At 43.1% G+C, this 18,831-nt stretch overlaps 1 protein-coding gene and 1 long non-coding RNA gene across 5 annotated transcripts in view; one reads left to right on the forward strand and one right to left on the reverse strand.

Moving 5' to 3' along the window:
• The window catches only part of SETBP1 (SET binding protein 1), a 264,409-nt gene that overhangs the window by 194,892 nt on the left and 50,686 nt on the right, over positions 1-18,831 (reverse strand). For 2 of the 4 annotated variants that reach the window (XM_069774933.1, XM_069774932.1), the window contains exon 3: positions 18,230-18,313. The exons of the other annotated variants lie outside the window; for them this stretch is intronic. In XM_069774933.1, coding sequence (XP_069631034.1) covers positions 18,230-18,313 — 84 coding nt within the window. The remainder of the gene's footprint in view (positions 1-18,229; positions 18,314-18,831) is intronic. 4 annotated transcript variants of the gene reach the window in all.
• Positions 3,055-6,427, forward strand: LOC138683309 (uncharacterized). Its single transcript, XR_011322900.1, has 3 exons — positions 3,055-3,355; positions 5,314-5,479; positions 6,311-6,427. It is a non-coding gene; the product is annotated as an uncharacterized lncRNA (long non-coding RNA).

Here is an 18,831-nt window from a genome sequence, read left to right on the forward strand (position 1 = left end):
AGTCTTAAAATCACACAAATTAGATCCTATTTATGTGCCTTCTGAATTTCAGCGACTTTATAATTTAAGCCTCATCACTCATTGATGCCACTGCAGATGTTTAAAAGGAAAAAAAACCAGGGAAAAAACCAAGCTGCCACACACCTCATGTCATAACACTCTTAAAAATCACAAGAGTTGGCTACGCAGGTCCCAAAACAAAACTCAGCCCATGCAAACCAACCGTCCTTCCACTCCCGGATCCAGCTGAGTGCTAAGTGGATAACGTAGGCAGGAGGTAAAGATTCAAATGTTGATGCTCGAGCAAACTGAAATGAATCGGCAAAGTTAGGAACTTTGGCACAGCAAGAATGAAAGCTTTTCATTGCTGCATACTGAGTCTGCAGAGACTAAATGGAAACTGTGCTCCACCGCCTTTTTCATTACTGGGTAAATGACAGCTGATATAGAAGGACAATTTGCTACTCTTGCTGGAGATGAAGTGAAGGAAGGAAGTGAGAGAGGAAGAGAAGTGCATTGTACAATAGGGAACAGCTGAGAACGATGCTTTAGTGGTAAATAGGACTCTTCAGTATGAGATACGATCTTTACTTAAGCTATGCTGTGAGCATCCTTTCCATAGCAGTAAATATAATACTGGGGGAAGAAAATTCTAACACTTGTTAGACAATTCAAATGGAACTACGTTATTTAAGAGAAGGATCTAAATTCATTTACTTTTAGTCTTAAATCTCACAGACAGAATCATGTATGTATGTAAGTATGTCCACACATAGATGCAAACTTTATTTTCAGGAGCTATATGGTCTGAATTATTGGAATAACTGGAATCTGTTATCATGATAGTTAATGGATTTCACCTGGCTTCAGCCTCTGAGATTAAGAAGTTGCGTTAGCCCTGTTATTAGACGAGAGAACTCAGTTAGAGACAAACTCCAGGGAGTTCAAACATGATTTTCAGTGGTCCAGGAAAGACTTGATTTAAGCAGGGGACAATTTGGCTCATAATTCTGAGTAGACAAGGAAAAGTGAAAATGCATATGAAACAAATAACCTCATTATTATTACAGAAGAAATGTAAGGGCCCTTGTTCAACTGAGATACCACTGTACCAGGTCTTGAAGAAATACAGGTCAAGAGACTTGGAGGAGCTGAAAACTAGAAATAGTAGTTTACTTCTAACGCTCAGTTACTAAGTGTAACTTAACTCTAACACCCAGTTGGTGTGCACATGGGATCAGAGACACCACCACTACTGCCATCAAAACCCAAGTAATGGCAATATTGACATGCTGGTGATCATTTCTAGAATCGCTGTACCTGTCCATGGGGCCAGTGACTCGCTCTTTTGGCAATTAATTGTTAATGAATTGCAAACAAGAGTTTGCGGACAGAACAAAACCCCAGAACTTGCATGTAATCCTATACACATTAAAGAAAAAAGGCAAAAAACAACAAAAAAACCCAAGACAAATGGATGATTCACTCTCCCAGAAAACTCATCCATGAGCCTCCTTCCTCAGCACCTGGAAACATGGGGGAAAAAAAGGAAAACCTAAACACACATCCATCCAGCGGTACTTCACTTGAACCTGAGATCGTGTCTATTAACAACACAACACATGAAGGCAAAGACTTCACCTCCACTGATGTCTTGACATGGCAGCTCATTTGCTGCCTTCCCTGTTCATTTGCTTTCTTTCCATGATATTGCTGTCTCTGGAAAGATGCCTGGACTCCCACGGCCTCTTGGGGAAAGCTTGCGCCAAGGAGCAGAGGAGGCAGTACCCTGGGTAGTGCCCAGCACATGGGGCCACTTCATCTCAGAGCTTCCCGTCACTTTTAAGGGCTGGTGTATAATGGCATAACTGGAATGGTTTGGGCATTTTAAAGATTAAAAGATGAAAAAGTAAGAATCATCTTCCCAAATGATAAAAACCAGTAAGGTTTTAGCGATGCACTGAAAATTCCCCTCCTCTGAAATGAACTTGGTGTGAGTCTGGCATGCAGGAGGGGAAGTTTCAGCTCAAACACTGTGAGTTGCCACAGCCCAAACAACCAAATCAGGGACTTATCATGGGAAGTGACAGGCAACCTCAACTATAAGCGAGGTCATCAGCTCCATCTAAACACTTTCTTTGAAATATATCTGCAGGGGAATAAAAACAGGATGGCAAATGATTCAAGACTAAATAGTCCAACATATCCTGCAATACCCTTTGCACTCTCTTTTTGACTCCAGGAAAAGCCGGGAAGCTGAGTAGCAGCTCCGTTTCCGTTCCCTTTTCACCTCCCCTCAAGAAGAGCGACTTTTAACCTTATTATTTATATTACCCTCACATCTGCAATTAGGCACTGCACAAACACGCGATCGGAGGGAAGTACCTGCCCCAAGGAGCCCACAGATGGGCAGAGGCAGGGGAAGCGTTAGACCGAGAGATAAACCGTCTCGCTCCATGTCACGAGGCAGAGCGGGGTGTATGGGCCAGCTCTCAGCTTGGTGATACTAAACCCCTCCTGAGGTGACACAGAGCAGCCATGTGCCCATCTCCGTACTGCTGGCAGCACCTGCCTGTGGTGGCAATTGCCCATCTGGCTTCCCAGGTGAAGGAGGTCAAGCACGGAGGGGGTGAGCGCATCCCCTGGCCGCATCCCTTTCTGCTGGGTTGGATGCAATTAGCTGGAGTCATTAGAGCTGCCTTCATGCCTTCCTTAGAGCCATCACCCCTCCCATGAAGCCCATCCTGGGGATGATGGGCACACTCCACTCCATCAGGGTCTTACCAAGGCCGGCCAGCTCAACAGGGGCTCGGTAAAATAAAGACCAAATCCAACTTGAGCAGAAGCTTTAAGATTTTTATTTGTATTTTTTTGCAACTCTGGCCTTTTTTCTCTCTCCTCTAATTTCTCCCTTTGCAGGCATCTATACTGTCCTGGCGGGGCTCACAGGCTGAAAACCTTTCATCCCTCTGCAGCTAGAAAGCAGGGAGATGTTTATTTTCTTCCTCTTTTCTCAGACTTAATGAAAGCTTTTGAACACAAATGGCTGGAGATTCACACCTCACATCCAGAGTATATCTGAATCCACTAAAAGCTCTTAGGTTTCCTGTCACCCAGTGAACATAAACAAAGCCCACAAACAACCACACCTCCCCTTGGAAACTATGAAAAAAACCAGAAAGAGCTAAAACCAGCATTGAAGACCTTTGGCTGACAGGTTGAATAACAAACACACACGCGTGCACACACGCACGCACACACCTACCTTGCTCGCGAGTCAGTCCCTGCGCTGGAATGTGTAATACAAGCATAGCAGCTGCCTATACCACTAATCTAAGGAAAAGGTCAAAGAAAGGTATGTATCCAGCATTTGCTTTGAAATAACTCTATGAGGAGAACGTGGTGGGTTTTTGCCTTTCTGTCGCCTTTCCCATACTGCTCCGTGGCCCTTTCACGTTCATGCCACCAAGAGAAGCAAACAGGGTTGCCTCTGCTATTAAAGACCACTTATATAGTCCTTTGAACTGGGTTGGGGGATTTTTTTGAGCAATCAAGGAGGGAAGGTATGATTTGTTTTGGAGAGGGAGTTGCTTAAATATTAAGCAGTGAAATGTAGTTGCAGCTGCTACTCGGGAAGGGTAGTGCTGATCTTGAATGAGGAAGAGATGAACCTTTTGATGTTTTGAGGTCAAAAGCAACTTAACAGTGGAATCCAGTAACAGGGAAAAAATTAGAAATCTTAAAATTGCATTCAAGGAAAAAATCTAGATTAGTGCTGTGCAGGGTAATCCTCTCTACGAACACTGCCTCACTCTTTGAGACAGAATTCATCAAAAACCAGGAGTATTCTCTAAAGGGCACAACCCTCTAGCAGTAATGCTAGAATGTGGCTTTTCCTTTGCTTAATTTCTTTACGAAAGTGGAAGGAAAATAGTAATCTTTATAATTCATGTATTGATAGCAAAATGTTTAACATCTCAACCCTGAGAAGAAAAGAGTAAATTCATAGGAATTACTCTATGAATTTGCCTCAAAAGGATTCCTTCTCCACCCCTATTATTATTATTTTTTGGTGGTAGATTATTTTTCTAATAGGATTAACATTACCCTCTTGGCTTCTGTGTAAATGGGTGAGTTCACCTTGCCATAAGCTGTTTCAGCTGGAACACAGAAAAGAGATTTCTCAAATCCTTGAAGTTTTTTTTTTTTAAAAAAAGTCTCCTGATGGGTTATTCTTCCCATAAATAGAGACATTCATATTGGCATCCCTCATGACGGAAACATTCTCGATAAAGGCTGTCCCAGATCTAACCAGTTAAACTTCAAGGAAAAGGTCTTGGAAGAACTTAATGGGCTACAAAGCTCTTGCCTTGTTATACACAAAAAAAAAAAAAAAAGCACACTCGAAGCTCAGCATTGCAAAAATTGCTCAGATGGGCCGGCTGGACCCCCCTCACTCTCCCTTCATCATTTCTGCATGACAAACCTGTCCCTCTTCTTTTCACTCCTGTCCTATTGTTGGGGGTGATGCCTTTTCGTGACCCAGCTCTACCAGAAAAAGGCTTCATTTCAGTGCTGAGAGAAATGTAGAAGAATCCTTCAGGATGAAAGTTAAGATAAGAAAAGCAACTTATTCCATCAGGCTAAAGAGCAACTCTTCCAGAGGAGGCAGGCCATTTGCATGCCATTTGGGTTCGCCGGGAGAGATGCCTCTATTCTTCTCCCATCCCTGCCTCCCAGTCCATGAGTGAACGCAGGGCTGAAGAGGAGAGTCTACATTACACTCCAAATGCATTACTGCTCTCCACGCAGTGCTATAGGCCATCAGAATAAACCTGACAGCACTTTGAAGTCTGTAAACCGATTCCTAGGTAACTGCTTAGAGTTTCTCCCCTCCCCGTGCCCCAAACAGCTTTTCATTTGATGTTCTGGCACAGAGCTAATCTGAGAAAGGATCAGAAACTCGACGCTATTGACAGTAGTGACAGGAGTGTCTCAGTGTGACAGCTGATTGAGCCCGTCTCGCATTTCACTGACAAACTCAATTGCTCCAGTAGATCGAGTGAAAGTCAATACAGGCAGCTCCTCCTTGGGCCCTGGGTGCGTCCCCCCTCCTGGAGCCCTCCTGGGGGCCCCTCGCCACTGCCACCTCTTGTGCCACCCAGCTGAGAGCACCGTTCCTGCGTGTGATGGAGAAACGGACCCGCCGCTCACACGGGCTTGGAGGACAGAAACGCAGTTCACCCTGCTGATATAAAGCTTGGTTTATCTTATTTCTCCCCCTTCACCGTTTTCCTTTTTTTTTTTTAACAGAGACATCTCCTGAAAAATCAAGTTGCATCCTAAATCCTCAGCCCAGGCTTATGCCGTAACAACCAGGCAGTGTTGGAGGAGCAGGAGTGCGGTGTCTGCGTGGCCGGCTGACCCCAAGCAACGCCCACGTGGCAGTGCACGTTGGGGATAAGAAAAGGAAATACAGGTCTGTCCCTGCTGGTTTTCTCTGGTGTAAATCAGCCATAAAAGCCAGCTGCGAGGAGCAAGGTCTTATAAAGGTAGAAGAGGTGGGAGAAGAGGCTCAAGCCAGTTGCAGATGGCAACCTTGTGTTGGCGGTGGGTAACCAGGCAATTAAGCCAGTGACTTAACAGACTTTTTCCACACTTTAATTGTGAAGCAGGGGTGTCTATGGTGCAGAGAAAGCAAACCACAAAGCAGACTAAGCACCAGGCACAGGGAACCTGAATTTGCCCAGAAAACGGCGCATGGAGGTGGGCTATATGGCGAGGAACATATGCAAGCTACTGTTTGCAAATGGAAATCAAATAGGTTGCCATTACCAATAATGAAGTGTGAGGTTGGCGTGGTTTCTGTCTCTCAGATTTCAGCATGGTTTATTTTTATAGAGGCAGCTTCCTCGTGCAAAGTGTTGGCAAACAGGCTGCTGGCAGGGAGGCGGGGAGGGGGGGAGTGGGGAGGACAGGGCTTCTTGGGGAGGGCACAGGAGCCTTTCCCACCTGCTGGGATGGAGCAGGCAGCGGCAGATATGGAGGTCCAGGAGAGAAAAGGGAAATTTCATAGAGACAAATGGCTGACCTATTAATCTTGTTGACGAGAGGAGTAAGGGAAGATGCAGGAACAGAGGGAGCAGAAAGTAAAAAGGTGCTAAGCAGGTATCAGGTGCTGAGAGAGTAAGGGTTAAAGATGACAAGCTGAAAGAGCCACGCAAACAAAATAACAGGCTTTCTGCTGCATAAAGTCATATGACCAGATACCCCTACCTAAAAATATTCCCCCATCCCCAAATTCTTAGAGCACGTCAAAATTTGCCTCCACCTACCCTACCCAGCAAACAGCTGAGGATACAAAAGCTACACTGTCCCGCCTGCCTTAAAAGAAATCAACTTAAACATTACAACACCTCCACCCCCAGCGTTACGCTCTGATGCCAGGATCAACATGTAGACGGGCTGCCCGCCCTGCTCCCACCACTGCTCCCTGGCAGCTCAACACCTCGGAGCCGAAGAATCCTGCAGGCTTCCCTCCCTCCCGGCTCTGCGCGGACACGTGTGCTCCCAACCAAATGACCTCATCTGGACCAGACTGAGCCTTCCAAGTCAAAATAAATACAGTGCATTGGAACTGGCAGCGATTTTCAAAGGTTTAAGTTGGGTTCCTCTCAATTTTCACTCAGCACTTTATACATTTTGTCTGCTACAAAATGGGAGCATTTTATATTCCCAGCTCCAATACATATTTTATGAACCTTCAGAAAAGCTGCCTCCTATGCAGTTAATATTTTGGTTCCAAAGTTAACTGGTTAAAATGCATATTAATAGATTGGGCATAGAAGAAAAAAAAAAAAGAAGAAGAAAAAAAAGGCAGGTGAGAAATGCTGGGGGAAGAAAAATAGCAGCAATGTTTGGAATGGCTCTGCAGCCAAGACAGCAAATCTGGTCTTTTTAATGGGACCACCCAAGTGAGCAAGACCTTAAGCTCTTACTCACGTGTGCTGTGTTCGTTGCAGTGTAATTCAAAGTCCAGAGGGGAGTTAGAAAAAGTAATAGTGGGCTTTAATAAGGACTTAGCAGATGAGAGAAAGTACTGGGTTCCCACCAAAGTTCATTCCCAAACTTGCCAGCAGAATATCATGTGATCTCAAGTCCGGTTCAATAAACACAGGAGCAGGGAGACAGTGCTGCTGGAACAAGCTGTCACCGCCTGGACTTGCCAGAAGTCAACCCTTGTTCATCAGCTTATCCTGAATACACTGTTGTGGGATTTTTCTGGAGGTGAGTAACACCACCTCCTCTAAACACATTCCCGACTTCCAAACCAAAAAAAACCCCAACAAACCCAAAAATCTCTTCTGAAGGCCACTTAACAGAATAGCACTTGAGCTTGTGGTATTTTCTCCAAAAATCAGCCTATACAGGAAGCCTTCCTTATTTTAAAGTCATTAGTTAATTCACCACCACTACCAGTCCTTTAGGTATTATGAATAGTTCAGTTGGGTTGGCTGAGTCAGGTCTAAGGTTCATTTCCAGGTCATAATTAAAAATATTGCCAGTGAGGAAACTGTATTTATGATGCTGTAAGTGCCAAGTAGACAAACCAAGAAGTAATAAAGGAAAGACAAGTTTAGAAATCCACTTAAAATAGGAGAAGTGGCTGGAGATACAACAGATCACCCAAGGATGACAAAGCTGGGTTCTTAGATTACTGCCCCTATTGCTTTCTCCAGTCTAGGTGAAACACTCCCATCAGCAAAAGCCTATCATCAGATTTAGCGATGACATCTCCAAGGACAGAGCAATAGTCATGTGCAGGATTGGCTGTATCAGTATCCTTTCTCGCCGGGATTACACTGTTTGTATCCTAGCCTCTAGGAAAGAGGATGATTGATGCATAACCGTAGAGGAGGGAGGAGGGGGACAAATGGGAGGGGGAGAAGACAGCAAAATCTGGTGCCCAACATGAAACATTTAAGCCCTAAACTTGTGTGGGGATACGATCCTACCCTGCAGCGTTGTTATTTTTTTGCCACAGAATTAAAAAGAAGGACTTTTCCTAGTGTCACTGCAGGCCACAGAGGATAAATCCAAATGACAGGGCTTAAGTTATGAATATGGGGAATTAGAGATGAGAAGTAAAGCAGCTTATAATGACTCTCCCATTTGCTCTTTGGAATACAAGCTTCAGTATTGATTTTGAAATTCCCTGTCTTCATCCTAGCAGCTTCTCAAAAATGAAGCTTGAGAGTTTCTTCACCTTGCAGCCTCTTCAGCATGATTTGATAATGATAAAAAGAGAATATAAAAGCTTTTGCACGCTGTTATTCATCAGGAATCATTCCCTTCTTTTCTAAGTACAACCACTGGCCTCTAGGGAGGATGTTGAGAGAGATATTTCAATTGACTTTCTTATGAAGATAGCCGTGGTTCAACTGAGGGCCTCCGCTCCTGACACAGTCAGTGGAGGGAGATACGGATGCCTCAACAACGCGTCAGTCAGTCAGTCATCTAAAGTCAAACCATAGGAGTGCCCTGCAAAAAGCCTACAACAGCTCCAACCTTGCAGCACTGGGAACTCAGAGTTCACAGAAAGCGGCTAACATCTCCTTGTCATCCTGTTTACATGGATACTCAGGCAGCCTCAGGACACTTACCCAAGTCTTGGCCCCTAACACCTATAGACAATACAAGTATTCATAACCAAATGGAAACTTTTGCACCATCTCATCATCACATGATTTCCCATGTCTACAGTGTGACAAGGTAAAAGACCAAGCAGCCCAGGGCGTATTGAGAAGGACATATGGTTGGGAAAGTTAATTTTATCACCTTTTCTGACCCCAGCTTCGGGGTAAGGTAATCACATTTCCCAGTCAGTTGCAAAACATTTTAAGCTCTTTTTAAAGGGCTTGACATCAACTACCAAAATAGTCATGATGGGCATCTTTGGTGGGGCAAAACACAGGGCCTCATAGATTTTCCCTATTTGTTCAGTCTCAATGTCGTGCAGGTAGAGTCTAACCTGTTCTAACAATGGAGTGAAATAACTACTCTGTCAAATAACTCACATCCTTGAAGAGATAAGACTAAGAAGGAAAACTAAGATAAAATAACTTGGCTAAGCTTGTATAAGAGATCAGCGTTGGAGAATGAGAGCCTATTTCCCGGCTGCCTACACCAATACTCAGCTGCTAGACTGATCCTGCTGCCCTCCAAAAACGAACTTAACTACCTGAGGAAGGACAGTGAGGTTTCCTGTGGCTTTTCATTTTTCTCTCTGTATTTTTTCTCAACAAAAGAAAAGCCATTAATATTCGATCATTCCTGCATGTAAGATGCAGTTGCTAAAATGCTTTTGCACTTAACAGCCTCCAGTTGTAGACTGAATTGATGACACTTAAAATGTGCCCATAAGCCATAGCAGAATGATCCCATTACAGCAGTGCCTTAGTAATGTTGTGTTAGTTAAGGTTATGTTGTCTGGTTTTGAGGGTTTATAACCCAGCTGTGAATATATTCTCCAGACTGGAACCAGTTGCAGAGGGGATTTAGACCTGCAGCGAATCATATGGCTTTTTCTTTTTCCTACTTTAGATCAGATTTTTGTCTGGTTCTTTCTACGATGTGACATTAAAAAAGAATAAAACATCCTTCTGTCAGGGTGCTAGTAGGAGCCGTGCTATATTTCAAGCCAGTGTTAACCTACCTCAGGCAAGGCCTACACCACGCTAATGTCCAAGCACTCCCCAGTCTTTAACATGAAGGATATCCGTGCTGCTTTCACTGCTTTATAAAGAGAGTTGAGGTCTTGCGGGAATTAAATCACACGTCTGGTTGTGTAGTAAACCTGTGGCAGACTGAGGGACAGAACCAGCATGTGTGAAGGGTGAGCTGACTCTGTAGACACTGAACCACTTCTTCTTCTACCTACTATACTTTCAAACTATAGCTTGAATGATTTCTCCCCTGCACAAGGAATTTTTTTTCTTCTACAAAGACCACTTTGGTTCCAGTTTTATTTGACAGAGCTTTCTGAGTGGTTTCTAGGAGGTAATGTTTTAAAACTGATTTTGACCTATATAAGGAAACTTTAAACCCAAGGTGAACACGTATCTTAGGCTGCTACTGTCTCTCACCAAGCCAGACTCGTATGCACGAACAAGAAACTCATGACTTGGGATATAACAAAGAGTAAAAGGATATAAAGAACAAAGGACTGTTTAGATGGAGCAACACAAAAACGGTCCTATCAGCAGGGTCAACCCAACAGCAGAACAGGCTCCCAGAAGAAAATCAGGAAAAGTGATTGCCTAACCTGCTGGAAAATTCAACTTAATACATCTTCTGTGACTAACCCATGTCATGACTGAATATTTGCTGAATGCAGAACAACCATATTGGGTACAACTCCAGAGAGATGACCTGCTGAGATTTAGGACCTGAATTTCATCTTGTCTTGACATTGACTCTGGTACAATGTGAGTAAAAGGAGGGTGCAAACTGCCAACATTGTGCTTGGGTAGCATTTTGCACCCATGCCGAGATAGGCGTGAAGTGCTCCACAAAGTTGCAAGCACAACACCGCAACCAACAAGCGGGTCCTTTTCTCCATCTGCCACCCCCCACAAAGCCTTTGCACTTTCCTTGCACCTCACAGCTCTCAGCAGCTCTGAGCAGGCCGTTCAGTTTGCATGAACCTCAGAGTAGATGGGATCTGGATTCACATGGCATCTGTCATCTAAAAGGTGGCTGACTGATACTGACCCTGCCATGGTGTCTTCACACGTTGGCATCTGCTAAGGGGAAATGGGAACAAGACAGAGTGGGAAAGGCAGCAAATGCAGCCAGAATGCCAGAGAGCGGTGGGGAAAGATGGTCCTTACTATATCACAATCAAATGGACAAGTCCAAATCTTCACCTGTGCCTTTGCCTCATTCATCTGCATGTTGTCCCTGCCCTGGTTGAGTCTCCTTGCAGCAGGTAAGCTGCTAATGTAGATGGCATGGGACCGCTTGGGGCAGCTCAGCAGTGCAGCTTCTCTCTCCCGATTCTTTCCCTCTCTGCCCATGTAGAGAGATCAGTGAAAACAACAAAATAGTTATTAATGCTCCCTGGGATTGCAGAGCCTGAAATGACATGAGACAGCATTTTCTTTGGCTGCTTTAGTTCTCTTTTAGCATGCTGCTGCGTGTTTGCCTTTGAGGAGTATAAATGACCCTTTCAAATTCAGGATTTGAGGCTGATGATGACAATTGATAACACTAATTTTTTCATGTGTGAAGCACTTTTCATTCAGAGGGCTCTCAAATTGCTTTTCAAAACCGTACAGCCTCCCTTCATCCACCACCAAAATGAACCTACCTCCAAGGTGGAACAAAGGACCCATCAATGCAAGGTGGCAGTACACAGCAATTTAGGGCGAGAAGTGAAGAATAATGTGTCCCACTGAAGGCGCAGGATCAAGTCAAGTTGGCAGAATACATATCCTGAATGAGAGCCTGGACAAAACAACATCGTCAGGACTCGTGTGCTCCAACTCAGGAGGGAAAGTGCCATGGGATCATCACTCACTAGAAAAGGTCTGAGCCCTAAGTTTTACATCTCCAACAGGGGCAGGGCACCATGTTAAAGCAAGCATTCAGAAAAGCCTCAAAAGAAAAGAAAAAAAAAAAAGCAATTTGTTGACTGCTATTTCTGAAGCCATTCCTGCAAAAAAGGGCAGTATGAGTTTTTTGGTCCCCCCTTCCTGTAGAAAGGAAAGGCTCTATTGAACTTCCGTCTGCACTGTGCTACACTTTACAGGAAGCCCAACCCATTTTGAAATTAATATGAGCTGTAAGAGGAGACCACAAGGTGGGAAACTCTTGAAGTGAGTACAAGACTATTCATAAAATGAGTGAGAAAAGGAAATAGGTGGTTATAAAAGGTCATTCGAAATGTCAGCTTATCAATGGCATTGTATGAAGGGAGGTGTAACCCACTGTGATACAAACCTATTACAGCTGAACTTGTAAAGGACACCCATAACCTCAATCTCTTTTGTTTCAAGGCTTACATTTAGGAAGTTTCTTTCATAACATCATCCCTCCAAAACTTACACAAATCCAAAGAATGGGGACTTATCCACCCAACTTCCATTTCACAACTGCTTCAATTCCACACAACAGATGAATGAAACCAAAAAACTTTCCCAGCCACCAGGAACACAGATGCTTAGCACTAGATTCAGAAATTACCAAAGCACAACTGCTGTATGAAATTGGGAGGTCCAGAGAAAAGGCAGCTGGTGAGTGTCTCATTCAAATACCTCGTCCCCAATCAGATCCCATTGAGAGGAAGTGATTTCCAGCTTTTAAAAGCTGAGATTGAATTTTCTACAGCATTTTGGTTCACCAAATGGAACTGTTTTCCCCCTACAGCACCACCAGCAGCAAGAAAATTGTAGTGGGAGAATGGAAAAGCAAAGGTGGTCCACCTTGCTGAGACGAACACTCATATCATGGCGGGGGAAAACCACCCTGATCTCTCAGCAGGAACAAGATGCAGAAGTATTATATGAGTGAGTATTTTGTTAAGTAAAAGATTAATTGATGGGATGAGTGTAGTGACAGGGCTACAAGGTTTGCTTTTAACACATACAAGTGCCCAAAGGGATGTGTTTATCAGTGGTGCTATATGTAACAGTTTCCTGAGATCTCGAAGGACTGGATGATCCAGGACAGTTTCCTACAGTCCCATGTTCCTTGTATGATCACCTAGACTGCTTTATTCAATGAACAAAATATTTTTAAGGGTACTTTACTACCCAGACACCTCAGACATTTAACATCCTGTCTCTTTGTATTTTACTTCTTGTTTTAGCTTTTTATAACCTTTGCAGAATCCGATGATTTTTCAAGCAGAGATTCAAACTCTTCCATAAACTTAGAGCAGGAGATGGTGGACAGCATATCTTCACTCCCTTTGCACTCTCTCATTTTGTGCTACAGTGCATTTCTTGCTGACAAGTGGAAGAATGCAAGGGAGAACCACCGAAGCTAAAGTAGATTCTCTAAAACCTCATCTCAGCGCTCTGATACACCCTCAACAGATATTACAGTGCTGGCTGCCAAAGGAACTTAGCTTTGACACAGTTCAGGCCAGGCCAGTTAGCTATTTAAAGAGGTGGCTTTATATATATACTTTTTACCCTCCTTCCCTCCCCTCCAAACTCCCCCCCCGTTTTTTAAGACGGGAAATTACCAGTAGCCCTGAGCATGTAAAATTTGACAGTGGTTTACCAGATAATTTGTATTGGTCCCTTTGTCTTTGCTGGTACTTTTATTCTTCAATAAATTCCTTCAACCATTAAACAGTGTTACTCCCACAACAACTTTGGCAGAGATCAAAAGAGTGTGGCAGGTTTGCTCCAAGTTTCTACTGCACCCTCCAGGTACTGAAGAGCTAGATGGAGACAGAAGATGTTTTTCTTTCCTTTGCTCTCTTCTAATGGGTTTTGTCCTGGATTTCCATATAGTCAATGAAAACATTTTAAAAAGTAATTTAGGTGGATTTTGGGGGTGGGGGGGTTGGGGAGATTGGTTTGAATCCAGTACTTAAGTCATTGTGCTTTTGGTGAAATAATGATGACATCCATTGATAGCACTGCCTCACCTTCTTAAAAAGAACCTGTACTGCTAGGAAAACCAGAATAATTGTGAATTAACCCACTGTCTACTTTCAGCAGAGTTTTGGTAACACAAGTGATATACCACTTTGAGATATATATATATATACACACACATATACAGGCCTACAATCCCCAGACCTGGACCGAGAATCTAGATCCCTCACAACTTTGTGCACAAAGTGAACAGTGCTGCACGCCTCACCTGAACAGCACAGTGTTTCTTCAAGGAATCCAGAAATCCTCAAAAAAGGTGTTTGGTTTGGGGTGTGCTTGGTACAACTGGAGTCCCAGAGACCTAAGCTCATCTGCAGTCTCATCAGCTGTTGAAACCTGCTACAACCACTAGAATAGACCTTAAAATCTTATTCTTGCAAGGACTGCGCCTGTGTTAGGTTATACTGGGATCTACCTAAGTGTAAAAAAGAAAATCAAGCGGACAAATAAAAAAGCATCAGAGAGATTATTTCATCCCCAACACTGAATTCAACCTTTGGAAAGAGGCAAACTCTCAGGAGGCTTCAGGGGAAAGGAGGACATTCAGATAAGGCCAAAGAAGCCCACAGGGGAAGCTGCCTATTTCATTTCTGGAACGTGGACCATGTGCATCTATTTTTAATTTTGAACTGAGTTCCTCTGCCTCCTGCCAGAAGTCCTGAGCCCTGTGGTGGTGCAACGAAAGCGGTGGCCCAGCCATCCCCTAATAGCTATTACTTCTTAATAAAGAGCAGCACTTAGGCAAGGGATGAGGTTACTGTCGGAGGGGTCATGATTAATAATGATTAATCTGATCCTTGCCAACATGAACTGGATCCACCATTCACTAAATAATTACTCTGCAGCATGGATACCGTTTCCAGAGGAGGTATACATTTGTCATATTAAAACCAAAAACAAACACAAGGAAGGACAGGGGGATCTGACTTCTCGGTAACACTTGAGCTCACACGAACTACCAGAAAAGTTAAGCAAAGAGAAAAAAGAAAAAACTCAAAGGGTAAGAGCAGTTAAACATTGATGAGCTGCCTACCTTTTGGGAGAAGGAACAGAAAACAAATAAAACTAAACTCTGAGAAGGCAGAGCTGCATGTGCTGAGAATATGGAGTGCTCTGCTACTTCTGGTTCTCAACCTTATGCATACCTCTAATATGCACATTATTTGTCTACCCACACATTTTTCCCCTGTTTTTAAATGACATTTTGCTTTCCTCAGAAAGTACACAAATGAAATCACTCCCTGGGAACCATCTCTCCTGCTTTATGTTAATATACTACTTAGCACAAGGAAATCCTACTCCAGAATTGCCATTCTTATGCAACAACGCACCTCAAATAATAAGCAACAGTATAATAATTTATGGGGAGGCATAAATTACTGGGAAACTAATAACCACTCTGAAGAGCATATATGAACCTTACAATTACAGTAGGATGTTTGTGGTTCAGAGACTTGGTTCTGGGCCTTGGAGCACAGATGAATTTCACTCCCACAAAGCACACAAACAACTGGCAATGGTGTTAATGGCAGCCAAGGACATGGGGGTTTTGCTGCCAAGAGGTGGCCTTATTTTGGGACTCCTCTCAGTCATGCCGCTTCACCAACCCAAAGCTTCATTAAGACCATCCGTGGAGTATGGGACTCTAGTTCTTCAGTGCACTCGGCTGTATTCCCTTCGAGGTTTTCAAAGCTTTCGTGGGATTTATATTGCACTGCTTAGCCTTCTGCCTCATCTTGTAGGGTTTGATTTGGTCTGGGAGGCCATACAACACAGACCACCAGTCCCTCTCCTGCTTTGGTGCAAATCCAACATGAAGGTTGGGTTCCTTGTGACTCTTGTGAAATCCCAGACCCATGTGAGCCTGTTTGGTCTTCTGCCCTCAACAGTGGCAGGGCCAGGATTTACACACTGGTGAATTGCACCATAGAAAATACCATGCAGGTAGGTGCCTGTGGATGCCAGACTCAAGGAAGCAAATCTCAGGTCAAGGAGGTTAAAGTGCTTTCTGTTCTAGAGGCATACTGGAGAAATGTCAGTAAATTAAATCCTCAGCAATAGGGTCATGGCTTGGTTCAGCTGGGGATTTTCACTGGTGGGGCAGTTTGTCTAGAACTTTTTGTAAGTTTCCAAATTGACTTGAAAAAATGAATACAATTAAAAACTTCACAAAGCATCATCACCTTTCACAAAAATTCAGCTGAAAAGTAGCTGGTTAGTCCCAAACCTTTAAATACCTAATGATATAAACCCCACATACCTATTTATGCATACATTCATGAAAATGAAAACTAAGTTGCATTTTCACACAACTTTACAGAGGCATCACAGGAAAACACAAAGCAAGACCAAAAAAAAGGAAGAAAAAGCCCCCAACAACAATAATGAAGGGAAATCTTTAAAATCTGAGACAGGGTGCGGGAGGAGGGGGTAAAGCTCTGCAAACAAAACTAAATCCAGTGCAGGGTTTTTCCACTTCACAAAGTGAAACAAGCTGTTCCTAAAATAATGCTTCCTTGGTTTTCTGGCAATTAGTGTCCTGAAGGATTAGCCTACAATCATCGGCAAGTGTTTGCCTTTCCCAGCCAATGTCACCATAGAAGTCTGTGTTTATCTACAAGGCCCAGGGGATAATTTATAAGCTGAGCTGAGGTCCTGCATTCACAGACAAATGTTCCACACTGCCACCCACCCTCCTGTACTAGTTTCCTCCCATCCGCCTCCTGTCCCCTGAAATACTGACAGGACCCTGCCAGGGGCACAACGAATGAGCTTTACAGCCTCTGGAGCGAGCACTTGCTCAATACTTTATGCTGATAGAGTAAAAAAGAATTACCGAGATGGTCAACACATCACTAGACATCAAAAATTAGATTTCAGAAAGTAACCAGACTCAAAGAATGGTTTATCACTGTCCCAGAAAACATAAAAGAGAATGGGATTTTTTTTCCCCTCCAAAAACTATTGCCTACTCTATAATTAAAGTATTGCCATCAAAGACTTTTAGGTCCAATGCTCAGGGTTTGTTAGTGATAGTGTTTTGTAAAACCTCTCTGCAGTCCAGGTGTTCCCATTTCATTTTTAATCTCTACTACAAGCGGTCTGACGCTGCTCTAGTCCTGTTGTAAATCAAGAGTGATTCAACCAGAGTACGTCAAAATACAAAAGACTAAAATTGGTAAAAGTGTTTCTTTTCTAAATTAATTTTCTCCTGATGTGTTAGAACTTCAACATGAGAAAATTAAAGTTGTATTTGAGAAAATGGGAAGCTATTCTTTGAAGAAAAGTAATACGAATCCTTGTCTCGATGGTGAACTGATAATGTAGCTCATGACAATGAATTTGTTATTCTGAAAATACTAATTAAGGAACAAAAAAACCCAAACATCAGTGAAAGACTCAATCCTACAAAGCATTTGTAAGTGTGACCAATGTTCCTCACAACAGAGCCCACCGCAGGATAGATAGATCTGTTCTCAGATCTTCTCAGACATTAACAAAACAATGCTCAGAGACTTTGTTATTAATTAGGGTTGATGAACATGCACGTTGAAAATGAAAAACATTTTTCTTCCTGAGAATTCATCTCTTTTCCCATCAGTAAATTATCGGGAGTTCCTGGAGCTTTGTTGACACTGTTTGAATCTGTTTCATGTCTATACCTGGTCACAGGTTGTTTACAAGGGACATTAGAGAGCAAAGTTATTTGATATTTGAGATCAACAGCTTCACTCTACCACATTGGGATGACTCAATATTTAGAAAATGTTTCTGCTCAAATCAAATTTTGTTTCATCTTTGGAAAGAATGCTCTCTGGATTCAAACTTCTCTTTAGCTACAAAGCCGGAAGGTCATAATAACTGAAAATTTTGACAGGGACAAACTTGGCTGGTCTGAATAAGGGCAGAATGGTAGGAGGTAGGAAGAGACCACCAGCTGGCTGTCATTCAGAGCGCAGTCCACCTCGCTTGCAATTACTGAACCCTACAAGTGGTCCCACTGACGTCAATTTGACCAATTTTAGAATAAGGGGCCATTCATTCCAAGTAATGAATATTGAAACTTGGCCATCGGTTTGTGAACAAGTTTTTACATGTCTATCATGAGGAACCTCAATAAAGAATGTTCTTGTGATGGTGTCACTTCAGAACAAAAGCATGCAACGAATGGCACGTTTCTCTGTAACTATCGCCCATCCAGGCAGCTATAGTATGAGACCAAAGGCTGCATGCATTTACCCAGCAAGGAAGTGCAATATTCTTTAAGAAAGGCATTGCCTGGAGTGGATTTTTATAAAGAAACAGAATTCATGAATAAATAAACCAGATGGGAATAAGTCAGGCTAGGGCATTAACAGTTCCTAGTGCAATGAATCCCTGATCTTGCTTGAGGGTTTTTCTACAAATAACAAATACAAAAACATTAATGTTGTATCATTGTCAGCCATGCCAAGGACTCTGTGTCCAGGAACCCTGATATGCAACAGCACAGTTCAATTCAACCAGATGTTAACACATTCTTTTATTTCCACCAGTTAAGGTACATATTGACTGACCTGATCTGAGTCTTTCACTTGAGCATTTTTCCCTTTTCTGCAACCACAACTCATGAGCAGTTTTGCATCTCCAATGACTTTTCCCTATAAGAGATAAGGCAAGAAAAAACATCAACACAGTCTGAACCACTGAAGACCAAGAAGCTTGTATTTATGACCAGAAGCAGAGAAAGAAAGGGCATTAGGGAAGCCTGTGGACTCATCCTGCATTGCTGGGAGATGATACCCTTCCACAGAGAGGTAGCTCCCAAGCTGCCAGGGAGACTTCCCCAAAGGCCAATATCACAGCATCAGGGACAGAGTCAGAAGGAAAGCAAGGTGTGTAGAAAAACACAGAGAGAATATGGGCAAGCCAAGCTGAAAAAGAACAGGTTATTTTAACTCAATATTTTCATACGCATGCATGAACAGGAACAAATCTATCATGCTCAGAGAGTACAATTACCAAACTGGAGTGACTTGAGGTAAAGCTCATACACCAACATTCCTGTTCACCCTTACCAGGTTAGTGCTTACTTGCTTCTAGCGTAGCTAAATTTAGTGAAATAAAGTCTACAGGTGTGACTTGCCCTCATTAGGACAACTTGTCCAAATAACCACTG

Source organism: Haliaeetus albicilla, chromosome W (assembly GCF_947461875.1).
Source record: "Haliaeetus albicilla chromosome W, bHalAlb1.1, whole genome shotgun sequence".
Lineage (NCBI taxonomy): Eukaryota > Metazoa > Chordata > Aves > Accipitriformes > Accipitridae > Haliaeetus > Haliaeetus albicilla.